At 42.2% G+C, this 14536-nt stretch overlaps 2 protein-coding genes across 4 annotated transcripts; both read right to left on the minus strand.

Annotated features, from left to right (window-relative positions):
* Positions 1–833: 833 nt before the first annotated feature.
* On the minus strand, positions 834–9594 carry arsh (arylsulfatase H). Of its 2 annotated transcripts, none has more exons than XM_037489212.2 (11): positions 9479–9594; positions 5873–5984; positions 5227–5348; positions 4987–5109; positions 4525–4727; positions 3355–3575; positions 2981–3117; positions 2591–2728; positions 2325–2484; positions 1992–2113; positions 834–1525 (listed from the first exon to the last, which is right to left on the minus strand). In XM_037489212.2, exons 2-11 carry the CDS (start codon positions 5929–5931, stop codon positions 1122–1124), a joined length of 1689 nt encoding a protein of 562 aa, XP_037345109.2. In that variant the 5' UTR covers positions 5932–5984; positions 9479–9594; the 3' UTR covers positions 834–1121. The 2 variants fall into 2 exon arrangements, with proteins under 2 accessions (XP_037345109.2, XP_037345108.2); XM_037489211.2 differs by having other exon boundaries at positions 5873–6028.
* A 173-nt stretch (positions 9595–9767) lies between these two features.
* On the minus strand, positions 9768–14528 carry LOC134132825 (CD99 antigen-like protein 2). 2 transcript variants are annotated; one of them, XR_009957007.1, is made up of 4 exons: positions 13073–14344; positions 12863–12979; positions 12546–12605; positions 9768–12444 (listed from the first exon to the last, which is right to left on the minus strand). XR_009957007.1 is itself a non-coding variant. In XM_062565099.1 (4 exons), the coding sequence occupies exons 1-4, from the start codon at positions 14471–14473 to the stop codon at positions 12416–12418; spliced, it is 267 nt and encodes an 88-aa protein (XP_062421083.1). In that variant the 5' UTR covers positions 14474–14528; the 3' UTR covers positions 9768–12415. The 2 variants fall into 2 exon arrangements, 1 of the variants encoding a protein (XP_062421083.1); XM_062565099.1 differs by lacking the exon at positions 13073–14344 and adding an exon at positions 14413–14528.
* Positions 14529–14536: the final 8 nt, after the last annotated feature.

Here is a 14536-nt window from a genome sequence, read left to right on the forward strand (position 1 = left end):
TGAGGATGGAAGGAAAAGGAACTATTGAAGACCTTTGATGATTTGACAGACAGCCACTGCTGGAGGGAGACAAGCGCTGATGATACTGATTATAGAAAAGTTCAGACAGTCTTTTATAAATGAAGAGGGGCCACAGGGTGTCCTTTTGGTCAAAGGTGGCCGACAACACTCTCTCTGCCTCGGTGTCTTTGAGCAATCCTGACTGAGAAGAGAGTGAATTTGAAATTCCTTTTTCTGAGCTCAAAAAGATATCTTACTGTGAGCCAAACAACAATTTGGATAAATAAGAAATGAAGGAAGAAATTGTACCATTGTACCAATTTTTGAGAAACAAAATAGGAAACAAGGACAGAAAAGCTGCTACTGAAAAAGTAAAAAAGATGATTACTGGGAGGTATTATTCTAATCTCAAAAGTTTAAAACAATGATGCACAAGGGGAGAGATTCCATTTCTAACCAGGTAAAGTTTACTGATGCAATATCATACTTGACCAGCAATGTCCAAATGCTATGTGCTTCCCATGCTTATGTATTTGTGTAGCTGAGACTGTGTTTCTCTGAGAATGCATATAATGCTGCTATTTAGACATAATTAATACCACAGAGCCCTCCACCCCCCCCTCTGAGTCCCTCTCAAACACAAAGCACAGCTAACTTTCCTCCAATCAGTCAGACACTGCCCTCTAAAGGCAAACAGTTAAATCAGTGTTTCTCAACTGGTTTGTAGTGGGCCATTGCATGGAAAAAAAAAAAGTTAAAAAAAAAAATTCATGCTTAACTAACCTCATCACTCCATGATCCTTTCACGCTAGACTTTTGGGTGTGTTGTCGTGTGTTGTGAAGATTCATACGTTTATTAGTCAAAATGGACACAAATATTTCTATTACCTCTATTGTCAAAAGAGATGACAAACTGGCGATTGAGCCGATAGCCTACTGATTCAATCGTTGTAATGCTTTGGAATTAGCATCTTAAAGACATCCATGTGTTACAGTTTTACTTTACTGTGTACAAACAAAAAGCAAATATACACATAAATCTGAGAACTTCAAGCGCCGTAAGAAACGCCATCATTTTCGCTCACGTTGAAAACACTAAGGACGGACACAAGTATTGCCACTTAAATGCCCGCAGTGTCTTCTTTGCAGCCGCAGAAGGGAAAAGTCCCACAGCAGGGCTGGAGCCAGGGTCTCCACAGAATCCGGTCCAACGTCATCTGGCTGCGGACGCGTTGGGCCTGTGCGAGCGGAGGAGGGCCCTCGGACAGCTGCCGCTTTGCGAGGGTGTCTCTGTGCCTCCGCACAGCTCCGGTGGTCTGCTCGAGGATTTCGGCATATCGCGGCTCGGCGTCGGGGGTCAGCGGGCGGGACTCGGAGGGGTCGCGGGAAAGGTCGAACAGCAGCGGCGGGTTGTGGTGCGTCACGTGTCCCCCGTGACACAAGCAGATCTTGGTGTCGTAGCAGCCGCCGGCTCCCGGGGGAGAAAAGTTAGGGGTGAAAAAATGCGCCTTGAAGACCGAGTCAGCTGGATGGAAACAAACAAACCGGGTGTGAGCATTCACGTGTTAACAGAATCTACTGCCACAGGGTAAACAACCCGAACCCGTTCTGGATTTTTTACCTAATTTGTTTCTGTCTGGCTTTTGTGACTCTCGAAGTTGTAATTCATTAGGATCAGCCTGCATGTGACACGTGAAAGGGAGGCCAATCTGAATGGCTTCTTAAACCTGCCCACAAATAACTGACTTAATTAGGATTAATTACTTCACGGTCTGTGGGTTTTCATGATGTGTCCCCTTTTAGTCTCACTACGCTCATTTGCTCTTAAACATATTGTAATAAATGCAATACATGATGGCTTATTCTGCACAATGAAACAGCAGATCTTATAGTACTGAACAATATTTATATATATATATATATATATATATATATATATATATATATATATATATATATATATATATATATGAGTATATGTGTGAACTTACTTCCAGCAGGGTGCCAGCGTACTGCATTCAGGTAGATTCCACAGTAGTGGAACATGAATTCATGGTCGGATCGCTCGACCTTTCCCTCCAACAGGGGCATTAGGTTAAAGCCATCTGATTGTCTGGGGGGGTGCAATGAAGAGAAAGGGACAAATACAAATGTGCTTAAAATCAAGCGGAGGGGGAGCATTACCACAACAGTTCACGCAGAGAGAGGCAGGAGACTTTAAACCTTTACTTCCTATTAATGAAGTATGGCTAATTCTTCCCCTGAAATATGACTCATTGAATGAGATCGCACACAAAACAAAGAAAAGCTCTCGTAATCTTTACCTGTCTGGTTGTGTGTCTTCGGCCAAATATTTCAGTGTTGGATACAGGTCCATGAGGCTAGTGGGTTCGTCCACTACTCTTCCAGCTGCCAGTCTGCCAGGCCAGCGGAAAATACCCGGCACCCTGATCCCCCCTTCCCAGCCTCCCATAGCTTTCCCACCTACAAGGGGAGTCATCAGGACACACAACACGTAGCAGTGAATGCGGTGCACATCGTGTAACTGTGTGTAACCCTGGCTGTCAGAACAGCGTGTGTTGACGCCTACCTTTATAAATGCCGTTCCAGCCTCCTTTCTGGCCGATGGTGGAATCAGCGTCCTCGATGTGTCCACCATGGTCTGATGTAAAGTACATCAGAGTGTTGTTGGCGAGGCCGAGTGAGTCCACCGTCTCCGTAATCTTACCTGAGAACATGTGGATACAGCATCAGAGATGGTTGGAGTTCAACCTCCACGCACAAATAGCAATTGTTCGGACAGGGTCAAAGTATGACCCTGGCACGTATATGGAGTATTGTGTATATATAGAACCCGCTAACGGTGGTATTTTTGCACCTTTGTCAAATGTTGCACTGGGTGGTGGAAGGAGAATCGGGCCGCTCTCGAACCAGAGCCTGGGATGTAATGTTTAGCAACGCGAGGCCAAAATATACTCACCGATCATCCAGTCCACTTCCTCCAAGTTATCGCCGTAGCGACCATGGCGACTTTTGCCAGCAAAGGCGGGTGTTTTGAAGAGCGGCGTGTGGATATGGGCCAACGAGAAGAAGAGGAGGAACGGATGATCGACATTCCTGAGGAGGAGACCAAGGACGTTTTTTTTTTTAAATCTCTGACATTGCTTATCGGTTGGGGGGGCAATTACCTGCAGTGATGTCCGAGAACAAACAACCACATCAGATACCAAACGCATCAATGCGCCACATATGGACGTGTGTCGAGTAAATCCCACATGTACTGTCCTGGTGCAGAGAAATGCTCTCGGGTTTATGCTTTTGATGCCATTTTCTGTTTTACACACAACTACGTACCTCTTTATAAAGTTCTGTGCTTCTTTCAGCAACCTGTCTGGCAGTGTCTCCACTGTCATCGGCTGTTCGATCACTTCTTGGTTTCTCATGAGGATGCAGTTCCATGTCCGCAGGTGTTTAAAGGGTATATACCACACTGCGGCTGTTAGGGTACTGAGGAGGACGAGCGCTACCAGCAGCCCCAGTCTGACTTCAAGGAGGCCACACACACGGACACACACCTGAAAACACACATAAGGCGTGCACACACACACGTCCCGCGGCCGTTTAGAAACAACGCTCACACAAATCAAACCACTGCCATTCTGTACACAGATACTGTATGCAATTCAGAAATCCAGAGGAGTTAGATTATGTATTTAAAACCATAATCATTAAAAAGGTTGAAAAAAATAAAAACACTATATAAAAAGTTAAGTGAAGTTACAGTATATACACTTCCTATAAATATGTCACGGTTATTAAAAAACCTGAAAAAATACTAATGTTGATGAACACCCGTCTGATCATGTCTCAATAACATTTGACATTATTATCTTCATCACTGCAGAAGCAGGACTGCTGCACGGTATTGTGCTGCAGGAGTAATATTGAGGTACCAGGACACTTTGTATTATTGTCTCTGGCTACAGTTCCATGAAGCTGCCACTAGATGGCGTCACAGACCGTTACTAAAGAGGCGTTTAAATCTATAGTACACTGTGTACTTTGTTTAAAACGTAGAGTATTTAGATAGAGTCCCTCATATTAGTCACTCTAAATTGTTCTTCAATTTTTTATTTTGTACCAACTCACTTTTCCTGTCATCAAACTGGGTTTTGCCTGTGGCTGTTTACTAATTATCCTTCAGGGACCTACTAAGTTCAGTTTCAGTTTTCATATGAATTTGCTTTCCCATCAAACACGTTTACTGGCTGCCGGAACAATTTCACAATTGCAGCTTTTGTTCTATTTTTTCATGTCTTCTTGATGACATTATTATTTTGCTTTTGGCCAAATGGCACAGCAACTCCTTTTTTTCCCCCTCGGTTTGGCAATCAAAATGTATTGCACAGTATCTCCTTCTGGCTTCCTTCTTTTTCTCATAATAATAAAAATATCTTTTTTAGATGTGTGATCATTTGTAGGGAGAAACAGCCGAACTGAAAACCTTCAAATAATAAAACGTACCAGTGACAAAAGTCCAACTCCAAGCATCACGGTCAGATTTCCAAGTGTATGCTGGATACCTTCCATGATATCACTCCCTTCTCCGGGCACACAGTCGTTGAACAAAGTGAACGGCAGGCCGTAGAAATAGCTGAAGCCATGCTGGTTTGGATGGTGGCAATGGTCCCCTCTCTTTTCACAGTTCACACCCAAGTGCCACTTACCTGTCGAGACAAACAGAGAGAGCTAAATGCACCGGACTCGCAATAGGAATACACACCAGCGTGTCATTTTGCCAAATGGTTTCATTTCAACATCTTACAAACACCTGAGACTCCTGTGACTTGGGGCTCAGCGGAGTAAATACCACACGCAAAACCACAGACGTGTCAAACGTCGATGCACCTGACTGCATCTCAAATTTCCTCCCCATGTTGTTGCGTTACGTAGCCCAGAGTCAATTACGACCTTAAGTCATATTACCTACTAGGCCGGTGGCGTATCCGCTTAGCTGCAGCCTCTTAGCAAAGGTGGTCTCAGTAGACGGCAGCCCCCCTGAACCCCCGAGGAACAGCAGCACCTGCACGCTGCCTGCGCTCGCCAGCCCTAGTCGACAGACACACAGACGAAGAAGATCAAGCAAATGAGGACTTGTGGGAAACGCTGTCAAACATTGCTGCGCCAATGCGACCCAGGTGCCTCTTTCTGCACCAACTGCGTTACCTGAGCGGAGCGCGTAGCGCCCCGTCACGAAAGCGGCCCGGCTCGGGGTGCACAGGGGAGCGGCGGCGATGTGCTGAGTCAACTTGACCCCTTCAGAGGCAAGTCTGTCTATGTTGGGAGTCCTGCGGGGGACACGGCGGGTGTAAATGGGTGTAGTTGAATAGATAGGACAGAGGCATGCACAATAAGGCAACAAATGGCATCAGATTAAGACTCGCCACAGACGCAACAAAATACCTGAAATGGAGTCATACGCTGGCTGTGATGATGATAAAAGTCCATGTTAACTAGAAAGGTGTTCTCGTCTGCTGTGTGGGTCCTTATCCCAGCAGCCATTTCACACGTCGTGGCAGGGTGAACTCCGGCGTAAATAACAACATTCATCATGGCCCTGATCTAGTTAAGCGGGACGGAGTCTTGGCATTCAACATGCCGGCTCACTGGAGGGACTGTGACACACTAAATAGATTGAGAGCATAATTCATTTTAGCAATTACACCTGCAAGGTTAGAAAAGCAATGGGCTCTAAATCGTGTTATTCACTTTTCGCTCAGCTGAGGCTGAGTGTAGGCGAGTGTGGCGTGTGTTAGCCAAACACACCTTTCAACACAATGAAAGCGCTCATCACGGATTTTTTAGGACTGACCTGACGGTGTCGTTACCGTAGCATCCGACATCCCCAATTCCAAGGTCGTCCACCATCATCAGAACGAAGTTGGGCTTCCTGTCGACCTTCTTTTCTGTGACATCTCTACATGCTACCAGGAGCAGGGGGAGGAGAAGATGTGCCAATAGTAAGGACCTTAGAGTAAAAGATTTAAAATGTAATTTGACAACATACAACAATTTGGAGAGGCTTGAGCAGTGTGTGGGAATTAGATGCCTGGATCAAGACGTTGGCCGATTGTGACCAATTAACACTACAGTGACATATAGGTGTTGTAAGAACATGAAAGGACCTCTCTAGGGCAAGGAGTTCTGTTCCAAATAGCAAACAAAGCATGTTCTGTTGTATTTATTCAGTTGAGACATATTAACTCTTTCTAAAATTATAGCCATTCACATTCATACCAGCTTGCTGAAGTATCTGCTGCCACAGTATTGGGGTTCAAACCATCCAGAAAAGCCTACTTGCATGCATACTGCAAAATACAGCAGGATAAACTAGGACTGTACTGAATTGGGACACAACAATTCTTGTTCAGGCATATCCTATAGTATGGTTTTTGGAAGAGGTGTTTGGTTTGTCTGTTCTGTGCTTCTTTAGCAAAACATACAAAGGGGCAAAAAGGGGCGAAAAGAGGCGGACGTTAACTAGCTGATTAGACCCCAATGAAAACATTAGGAATTGTCAATAGAAATTAGTATAAACTGCAATAAAAAAAACATTTTTCTCAATAATTCCATTCAAAGATTAACATGCATGTGTTGAGGACATATCTGACTACTATTGTAAAAATGAAATATTTTTACTTTACAGATTTGGAGAAAAAGTAAATGCCTTATTTTGCAAGTTCAAAAAACACCATTTCTCAACACTCCGATTCCCGTGGTCAACTCAGCAGACGCTTGAATTTTAGTGCACGTATATGCTGACATTTATGGTAATAAACACGTAACCGGAATAAAGCACAATGGACAAAGTACAAATTCCGGACAATGGTAGAAGTATGAGTCTACAGGACCTCTTTGACTACACTTGTACAATCATTAAGTATTTTTACTCTTCAAATTTAGAGATTCGGAGAAATGTAATTTTTTTAATTAAAAAACACAATTTCTCCACATTGAAACTGCAATAAAACATAATTCTCAATAGTTCCAGACCATGACCAATGTACTTGTGTTAAGGCCATCTCCGACTACTAGTATGCTGAAAATGATGTATTTTTACTGTACAGATTTGGAGATTTCTCCAAAGAAAAAGCCCCATAAGTACATGTGGTTTTTGGGTAGCCAGTTGGCTGTATCAATGCTGTGTAAGGCCTTTAAATGTAGTGTCACCATTTTATGGAGATGGTGGTGATAATCGAAAGCTCTTTCATAGTGCTCATTTAGGGAGTCACTGTCTTGAGGAGTGCAAGGTCAGAGGGCAAAGCAGAACGTGCTAGGCAGACACAGGTCTGATAAGGATAAGTTAGAGACACACCAAGCACCATACAACACTCATGCTTTGTTTGTAATGTTTAAATTAATGTAAGGAGACCACACATTGGATATGATTAGATCTCGTGTTGCGGCGGGATGACCTGCTCCTCCTCAACGCCAGTTAAGGGCCAATAGAAATCTTTTCTTCTATATCTAACAACAAGTACAAAACATGATGTTCTTCCTGATGTAAGTTCAGTTGTTCTTTCGGCCTGCGTGCTGCCAGGACTGCTCCTGCCTTTGCAAAAGCTAAATCTACCAAAACGAGAGAAGTTGTTCGGCTGAATTTGTGCAGAATAACCCCAACCGGGATTCCAATTTGGATCACGTTCTTTCAGGGATGGGGCGTCACATAAGATAAGATAATTCCAGTTCGCAGTGGTTACAAATAGGTCTGCTTTTATCAACTACGCCGTCTGGTAGGGATTTAAAATAAAAGGTCCATTATTATATATAGGTGCTTAAAGTTTACGGATTGATACATTAACACGTTTTCAACGTGTTAACAAGACCTCGTCAAGTGTTTTGCTATAAGTGAGGGAGGAACAGACAGTTCGGCAGACGCAGAGCGTGTTGTGCGGGTTGGGATGTAGGGTTTGACTATGTCCTGAATGTAGACTGGACCCGATCCATTCACTGCACGGTACGTGAGCACCAATGTTTTGAACTGGATGCGGGCATGCCACTGGTAACCAGCGATGAGAGATGTCAGTCAGACAGGCAGAGATCCGTGCCGCCACCTTAGTGTCCGAGGTGAGGGAAGGTAGAGAATTAGTTGGGTGTCATCGGCACAGCTGTGGTAGGAGAAGTCATGCGAGCGAATGACGGAGGCGAGAGAGTTGGAGGAGAGAGAGAAGAGGAAGGGAACCCATGACGGAACCCTGAGGAACTTCAGTAGTAAAAGGACAAGGTTGCGACACAGATCCTCTCTAGGTTACCCGGTAGGTGCGGCCATCAGGGTAGGATGAGAGAAGGGAGAGAGCAGAGCCTGAGAAACCAAGTTCCTGAAGGGAGGAAATTAGGTGTCAAATGCAGAAGAAAGGTCCAGAAGGATGAGGACAGAGGAGAGAGAGGCAGCTCTAGCAGTGTGGAGCAGTCTCTGTGGAATGGCCCGCCTTCAAGCCTGAGTGGTGAGGATCAAGAAGGTTGTTACAGTGGAGATAGCAGATAATGACTTGCTACGTTCTTTATCAATTTGGAATAGAATGATTAAAAAGTAACAATGTACTACATGTTTCATAATGTAACCAATGATTGAATGGTGTAATATTTAAGATGATGAGGGGAGTGGCGTACATGCACATTTTTCAAAGTGTACGTTTTTTCATTTTTCGGAAGGTTAATATGGAACTCATTGCCAGATGTTAGGTGTGTAATTATATATGTTATTAGGTTTTAGGTGTATGATAGCATTTTTGGGAACTAAAAATATTTAAGTACCCAGATTTGTTCTGTAAAAATATTTAAAACTTGTAATGGGAGATTAAAAGATGTCCCGAACACCAATCAATCATATTTTGGACTTATTTTCATTTCCATCCAAACAATATCTGACGTTCATAACAAACCAAACCGTTTAAAAATCGGTTGAAAATTGATTGAGCAAGTTATGGTTATTTAAAAAGGTACATGTATCACTACCAACACAATGTTATGGTGAGCGAGCTGCCCGTACCAAGATGGCCGCCATGTGCGCTCGTTCGACTCCGTTGGCCGGCAACGCGGACGAGACATCCAGCTTTTGTATAAATCTATGATTTAAATGGCCTTTATTCCGGGTACGTGTCTAATACCGTAAATGTCAGAATATACGTGTACTAAAATGTAAGCTTCTGCTGAGTTGACCACACGAATCCGAGTGTTTTCTGAGTTGACAGCAGTCCTGAACTGAACTGTCAGCGGGCAGGATTGAAAAGCTGTGTTTTAACTCCAACAAATAATACACATTTGCGAGTGTTAAACTACAAAAGGTGCCACACAAAACAGCTCGACACTGGTTTGACACGTCGTTCACTGCTCGTGGCTCATTCGGCTGTTCGGTTAAAAATACATCGCACGTGCTGTGGTTTAAAATGCACAAAGGCAAACCCTTGGATGAACTTACCTCATACCTGCACAGCGGATTGACTCATAAAGTTAAAAGAATTGAGGCCCATCTCCTTCCCCGACAGCCTGACTCCACCGTAATGACGGGCCACGAAGCGCACAACCGCATTGGCGTTCATGTGTGGAGTAAATGCGCACAAGAAAAGTCTTTTAATTTTAAAAAGCTAAGATCTCACCCCGCCTTTGCTTTGGTTTCATATTGATGATGATGATGCAAACTCAAGCAATTATGTTATACAATTACAACTATAGAACTACTATGGAATGCACTTCAATTAAAACACATGTTCCCACGAAAACTGTTTATTGACTCCTAAAACATTATTTACACAATTCCAGATGAACAACACAAGTGCCGGATGAAAAAGAAAAGAAAAAAAAAAACAGTTCATAACGGAAACTTAAAACACTTTAAATAAAAAAGCAAGAGTCACTTAGCTAAATCAAATAGGAATTGTCTAACATGTTTAATAAATCAAGACGTATACAGGATAGGAAAGTGCTTCTCCCATAGAAATTGTTATTAAAATCACCTGCAAAACACCTCTGCTTGTTTCATTGTTTAAGCTTTCATGATGACGTATCTTCTCTGCTTTCCTCTCTGGGATGTTGTAAGGCAGGACTGGTCAGTGCCACGGTGAGGCCCTAGCATCTTTTTGGAAGTGCACTTTGGGACCCAATAAGTTTACAATTTTCTAGGTTTTACATTCTGGTTTTGTGTTTACAAGGAATGTGACAGCTTGGGACTAAATGTAGACTGGACCATAATGCTCAAAACACAAGCATTCCTTGTGCCATTTTATGGGCTGTATTGTTGCTTCAGTCTCCTTTAAGGTCTCTGAATGTGACCCGCAGCACACTGCTTTATTGATTCCATGTGCACTTATTAGAGCACAAACGGTACTAAACGGAAAGGAGGATGTCGTGTTTTGAAGGCAACATCTGAAAGCGTTTACTGTTATTTAGTGGGTATTTTGTGCTTCATCACTCCATGCCGTTGTAGGAGATGCAGTGAGAGATTTAAGACACACTTTCCTCTTTTTAGTTAAAAAGTGTAGCTCTATCAAAGGTTAAAGAAGGCATTTCATTCAGAGCTTTCAGCCAGAGTCCAGCCCACAGTCTGCACAGTAGGATTAATCAATAGTGACATCACAGACAATTAATCATTTTCGGTTTGAGGCTAGGCTGTTAGAAACAGTCTCTGTCCTGTATTGCAGTTATATAGTGCTTAACGAGTAAAACACTTTACATGAGCTGCAGCACTGTGCAACCCTATTTGGAAATGTAAAGGGAGCAGAGCAAGTACAAAACTGCAAGGCAACAAAAAGACATTCAGAAGTTAATGTTTTTTTTAGTGCTACAGCAAAAAAGTAACTGTTGGCCTTTTTTTTTTTATTAAAGCACTAGCGCTGCTTCTGAGGCATTTCACAATAATCAACCACTGCCAGAAGTAAAATGCATATAAAATCACAAGTGAATGGAGGTTGATTTAAGGACAATTAAAAAAAAAAACACTGACAGCCTCTGGCTTGATCAAAGCAGACACACAGAGAGGATTATTGTCATGGCTGAAATGTGAGGCTGTTTAAAGAGTTTGTATGTGATATTGTTTGAAAAAAAATGCACTTGAAGTACAACAGTAAATAGCCCATTAACCGCAGCTATAGGAATAATGTAAGTTTCACGTAGATGTCCACAGAGAGGCTTTTCAACCACCTAAAATAATTAATCAAGATCTTACATTCCTCAATGGCCTCTAAATATTTTAATACATTCGACAAATGTTTTAACTTGTGTTGTCCGAGCTCTCGTCCCTGTGTGTCAGTCAATTGGTCAAGCCAGGCTCAGTGAAAGGCACTAGAGAGGATAAATTACTGCATCACAACTAGACTGCCACATAATACATCAGAACATTGTCTAATACAATACAACACGACTGCTGTTGAATTTGCCGATATATCAAGTGAACATTCATCCATTGACAGAAACAAGGTTGTACTAGACTCTACTCCACTTGTTCATATAGCATTGTCAAATGTGTTTGATTTTTTGATCAATTTGCAATGAATAAACAGAGTTTTGATTTTCGTAAGGATTTCACTTTTGTTAGTTGGAAATTTCACTATTTTACTGTGATTTATTGAACTGACTAAAGAGAAGTGGTCGTCACCTGACAGGACTTAAATCTAAAAAGTCCCTTCGCCACCCAAAGAATAGACACACAATCACACTCAGTGACATCACTGGTCTAAGGAACATACTTTGGACCATGTAGCTTTTCCTACAATTCATCCTGTACTATTTCCCCTCGGCACCATATACACAGCGTTAGTTATTGAAGCGCCCCGATTTCCATCCATCTTGCATTTGGCTCTGCTAACAGATTATTCTTTTTTTTAATTAAGTGGTTGTCAGTGGACTTTCAAAATCATAGGTGTGGCTTTAACATTGATGATTATCAACAACACCAATAACTGTCACTGGTTTACATTCACACGGATTTACTAGAACTGGATAGTAGCGGTAAAAATGGAAATAGAAAAAAGGTAGTTCTTTAATTTATGCCATTTTATGTTTGATTGGCATTGAATCTTTAATGACCACACAAGTAGAAGTTTGTCCAACGATTTTGATAAATTGTTATGTTGTATGATTAAACCCTAAAAGTTCACATACCCCACGTGTGTACACACACACACACACACGAGAACTAATCCTCACACTCGCGTATACAGACACTTTGGCTCACACAAACACGCAAACATAGAAAATCAAACATACCGAGACACACAACCACACCCACACACACATACACAGAGCCCAACTCCGGGGCCTCACAGTAATTTAGCTCCTCTAAGAAGATAGAGCTTAACAGTGAGATTTGCCATTATGCTTGCCAGTAGTGGGGCCAGGCAGTCTTGTGCTCATTGCCGGTCTAGGAGGATTTCAGCAGGTTACTAAGGACTGCAAACAGGAAAAAGACAAGTCAAGATATTACAAAATAACAAGTGGGTTTGATCTGTGTTTGTGATTCTATCTTGTGTATCTGTATTTTTGTGTCCTACCCTGGGGATCCGACTGAGCCTCTGTGGTATCGGCTTTACGTGCAACTTCTGGATCCGCTTCTAAAAATCAAAGATCGACAAAGTCAGATAGACTGAAACACACAGACGGAAGAAAAAAAAAAAAAGGTAGCAGACAAACCCTCACATGGCCATTTGGATTTCACACAAGCACTTAATTAATCGACAACAAATCAAGTGCAACCACGGGGGATTTTCTGAGCATGTTAATGTTTCTCGTCTCTAATTGTAATTATCATCGCTGTGCCAATTATGGGTATTGGCTGTGGAAAAAATAAATAAAAATGTAGGATAATTACCTTGTCTATTTTTGAAGCACAGTTTCTTCTTCTGGTAGGTGTAGTATCCAACAATTGCTCCCACTACAGTTACCCCAACTGTACTCAGGATGGCTGCCAAAGATCCGGACCTGGCCTCTGTGCAAACAAACAAAAGATATAATGTGAATACACTGGGTTGAATACTAGTAAATGCTACTAAAAGAGAATGGAACGCTCAGTATAAATTACAATATAAATGTGTGAGAGGCATCATCTTGTTGCAGCATTTTCTGCAATCCATCTCAGTCGCCCACCCAACCATTCAGACCCCAAAAAGCATTCACTGGGACAGGATCTGTCTGAGCCTGTAACCCAGTTACTATGACAACACCGATCTGGATAGGTTTCCTGCTGTGTCAGTCTGTTAAAGGCACACGAACAAATGCACACCTCAAACCTGCAACGCCATGATGACAGAAATCCTTTACACTCAGAAGTACTAGTTAAAGTACATCCAAAATACACCGTTACGTGTAAAAGCACAGCTAACAATTGATTAAGAGTAAACTGATTCAACTGCCTAAATACTAGGTGGTTCCTCTTTCTGATCTAATGAAGGCTCGACACACCTAACAGCAGTCAAGTACACTTCACAGTACATATACTTTGTCTAGTATTCAAGGTTTGATAAAGGTGCATTGCCTGGCCATTTGAGGCAAACTTAATCAAATATTGAATAGCGAAATGAAGACCTCTGAATTCACTATAAAGGAGAAAGGACCAGATACGTAATCAATGCAGAATGTGTTGTCTAAATTCAAATATGAGTAAAGAAATCAGACAGATGGGATTGTTTACTGCAAGATCATCCAGTATCTTTGTTTTCCTCTCATTGATCTCTTCTAAATACCAGCTCTTCCCCGCACTGGCTTCAGTCAAAACCAAGTAACAACGGCAGGATATGCTGAAGCGGCAAAATAGGAAGAAAGAAGCACGTGAGAACGGATGTTCGGTTGCGATGGGTGAGTCAGCAACTTGAGCTCAGAGGAATTAAAAAGTACACAAAGGGGGGGTGGAATGAGTCACAGCGATCGCGTGACTCAAGATAAATTAAATGAAAATTGAGTCTCAAAAAATTAGGTGGATTTAAATGGGAGAAGGCAGTGAGTCAACAAGGTGTTCAGACAATATGCAGTATGGGAACAGATCTTTACGGAACAACACGTGGTCAGCAGCAACGCCCATCATATTACTGTGTATCGCATATGCAGCTATGATAGTTACATTCAGAAAGATTTGTTTAGACTGATCAGAAAACTCATTCATGCGTATCCTAGTAACCTGTCTAAGCTGCACTGCCACACATTCAAGTCCCTGTGGAAATTTTGCAAATCGAAGGCACGACCTCTTTTGCCTATTCCTGTCATTCATTTACAGTAATATACACAAAGACACTTCTGGACGTTCACAGAAAAATACATGTTTCCCTCTTAAATGTCATGCAACAGCGTATGTTAGGGAGAGTGCATTGGTGTGTGGGGTTGATGTATAAACACATTTTAAAAAGAAAGTGAAGAAAGATAACTCACTGTTGGGTTCCTGTTTGTCTGTAATGTAGAACATAGAACACACAAATACAGTTAGCGACATGGTATTACATATCTAACAAACGGTTGAGTGAAGCAGGAACAGCTGTGCAATCTGTCATCTGTT

The sequence above is a fragment of the Pungitius pungitius genome, chromosome 10, assembly GCF_949316345.1.
Source record: "Pungitius pungitius chromosome 10, fPunPun2.1, whole genome shotgun sequence".
Taxonomy (NCBI): domain Eukaryota; kingdom Metazoa; phylum Chordata; class Actinopteri; order Perciformes; family Gasterosteidae; genus Pungitius; species Pungitius pungitius.

Bases quoted from the DNA above. Each gene is read 5' to 3' on its own strand.
- LOC134132825 (XM_062565099.1), bottom strand. From the start codon at position 14,473: ATGTCGCTAACTGTATTTGTGTGTTCTATGTTCTACATTACAGACAAA. The intron at 12,980-14,412 runs GTGAGTTATCTT...TTGTTTGCACAG, and splicing joins AGACAAACAGGAACCCAACA to AGGCCAGGTCCGGATCTTTG. The intron at 12,445-12,545 runs GTAGGACACAAA...TCCTGTTTGCAG, and splicing joins GGCTCAGTCGGATCCCCAGG to TCCTTAGTAACCTGCTGAAA.
- arsh (XM_037489211.2), bottom strand. The intron at 4,728-4,986 runs GTAATATGACTT...TTGTCTCGACAG, and splicing joins ATACGCCACCGGCCTAGTAG to GTAAGTGGCACTTGGGTGTG. The intron at 1,526-1,991 runs GTAAGTTCACAC...GTTTCCATCCAG, and splicing joins ACGCTGGCACCCTGCTGGAA to CTGACTCGGTCTTCAAGGCG.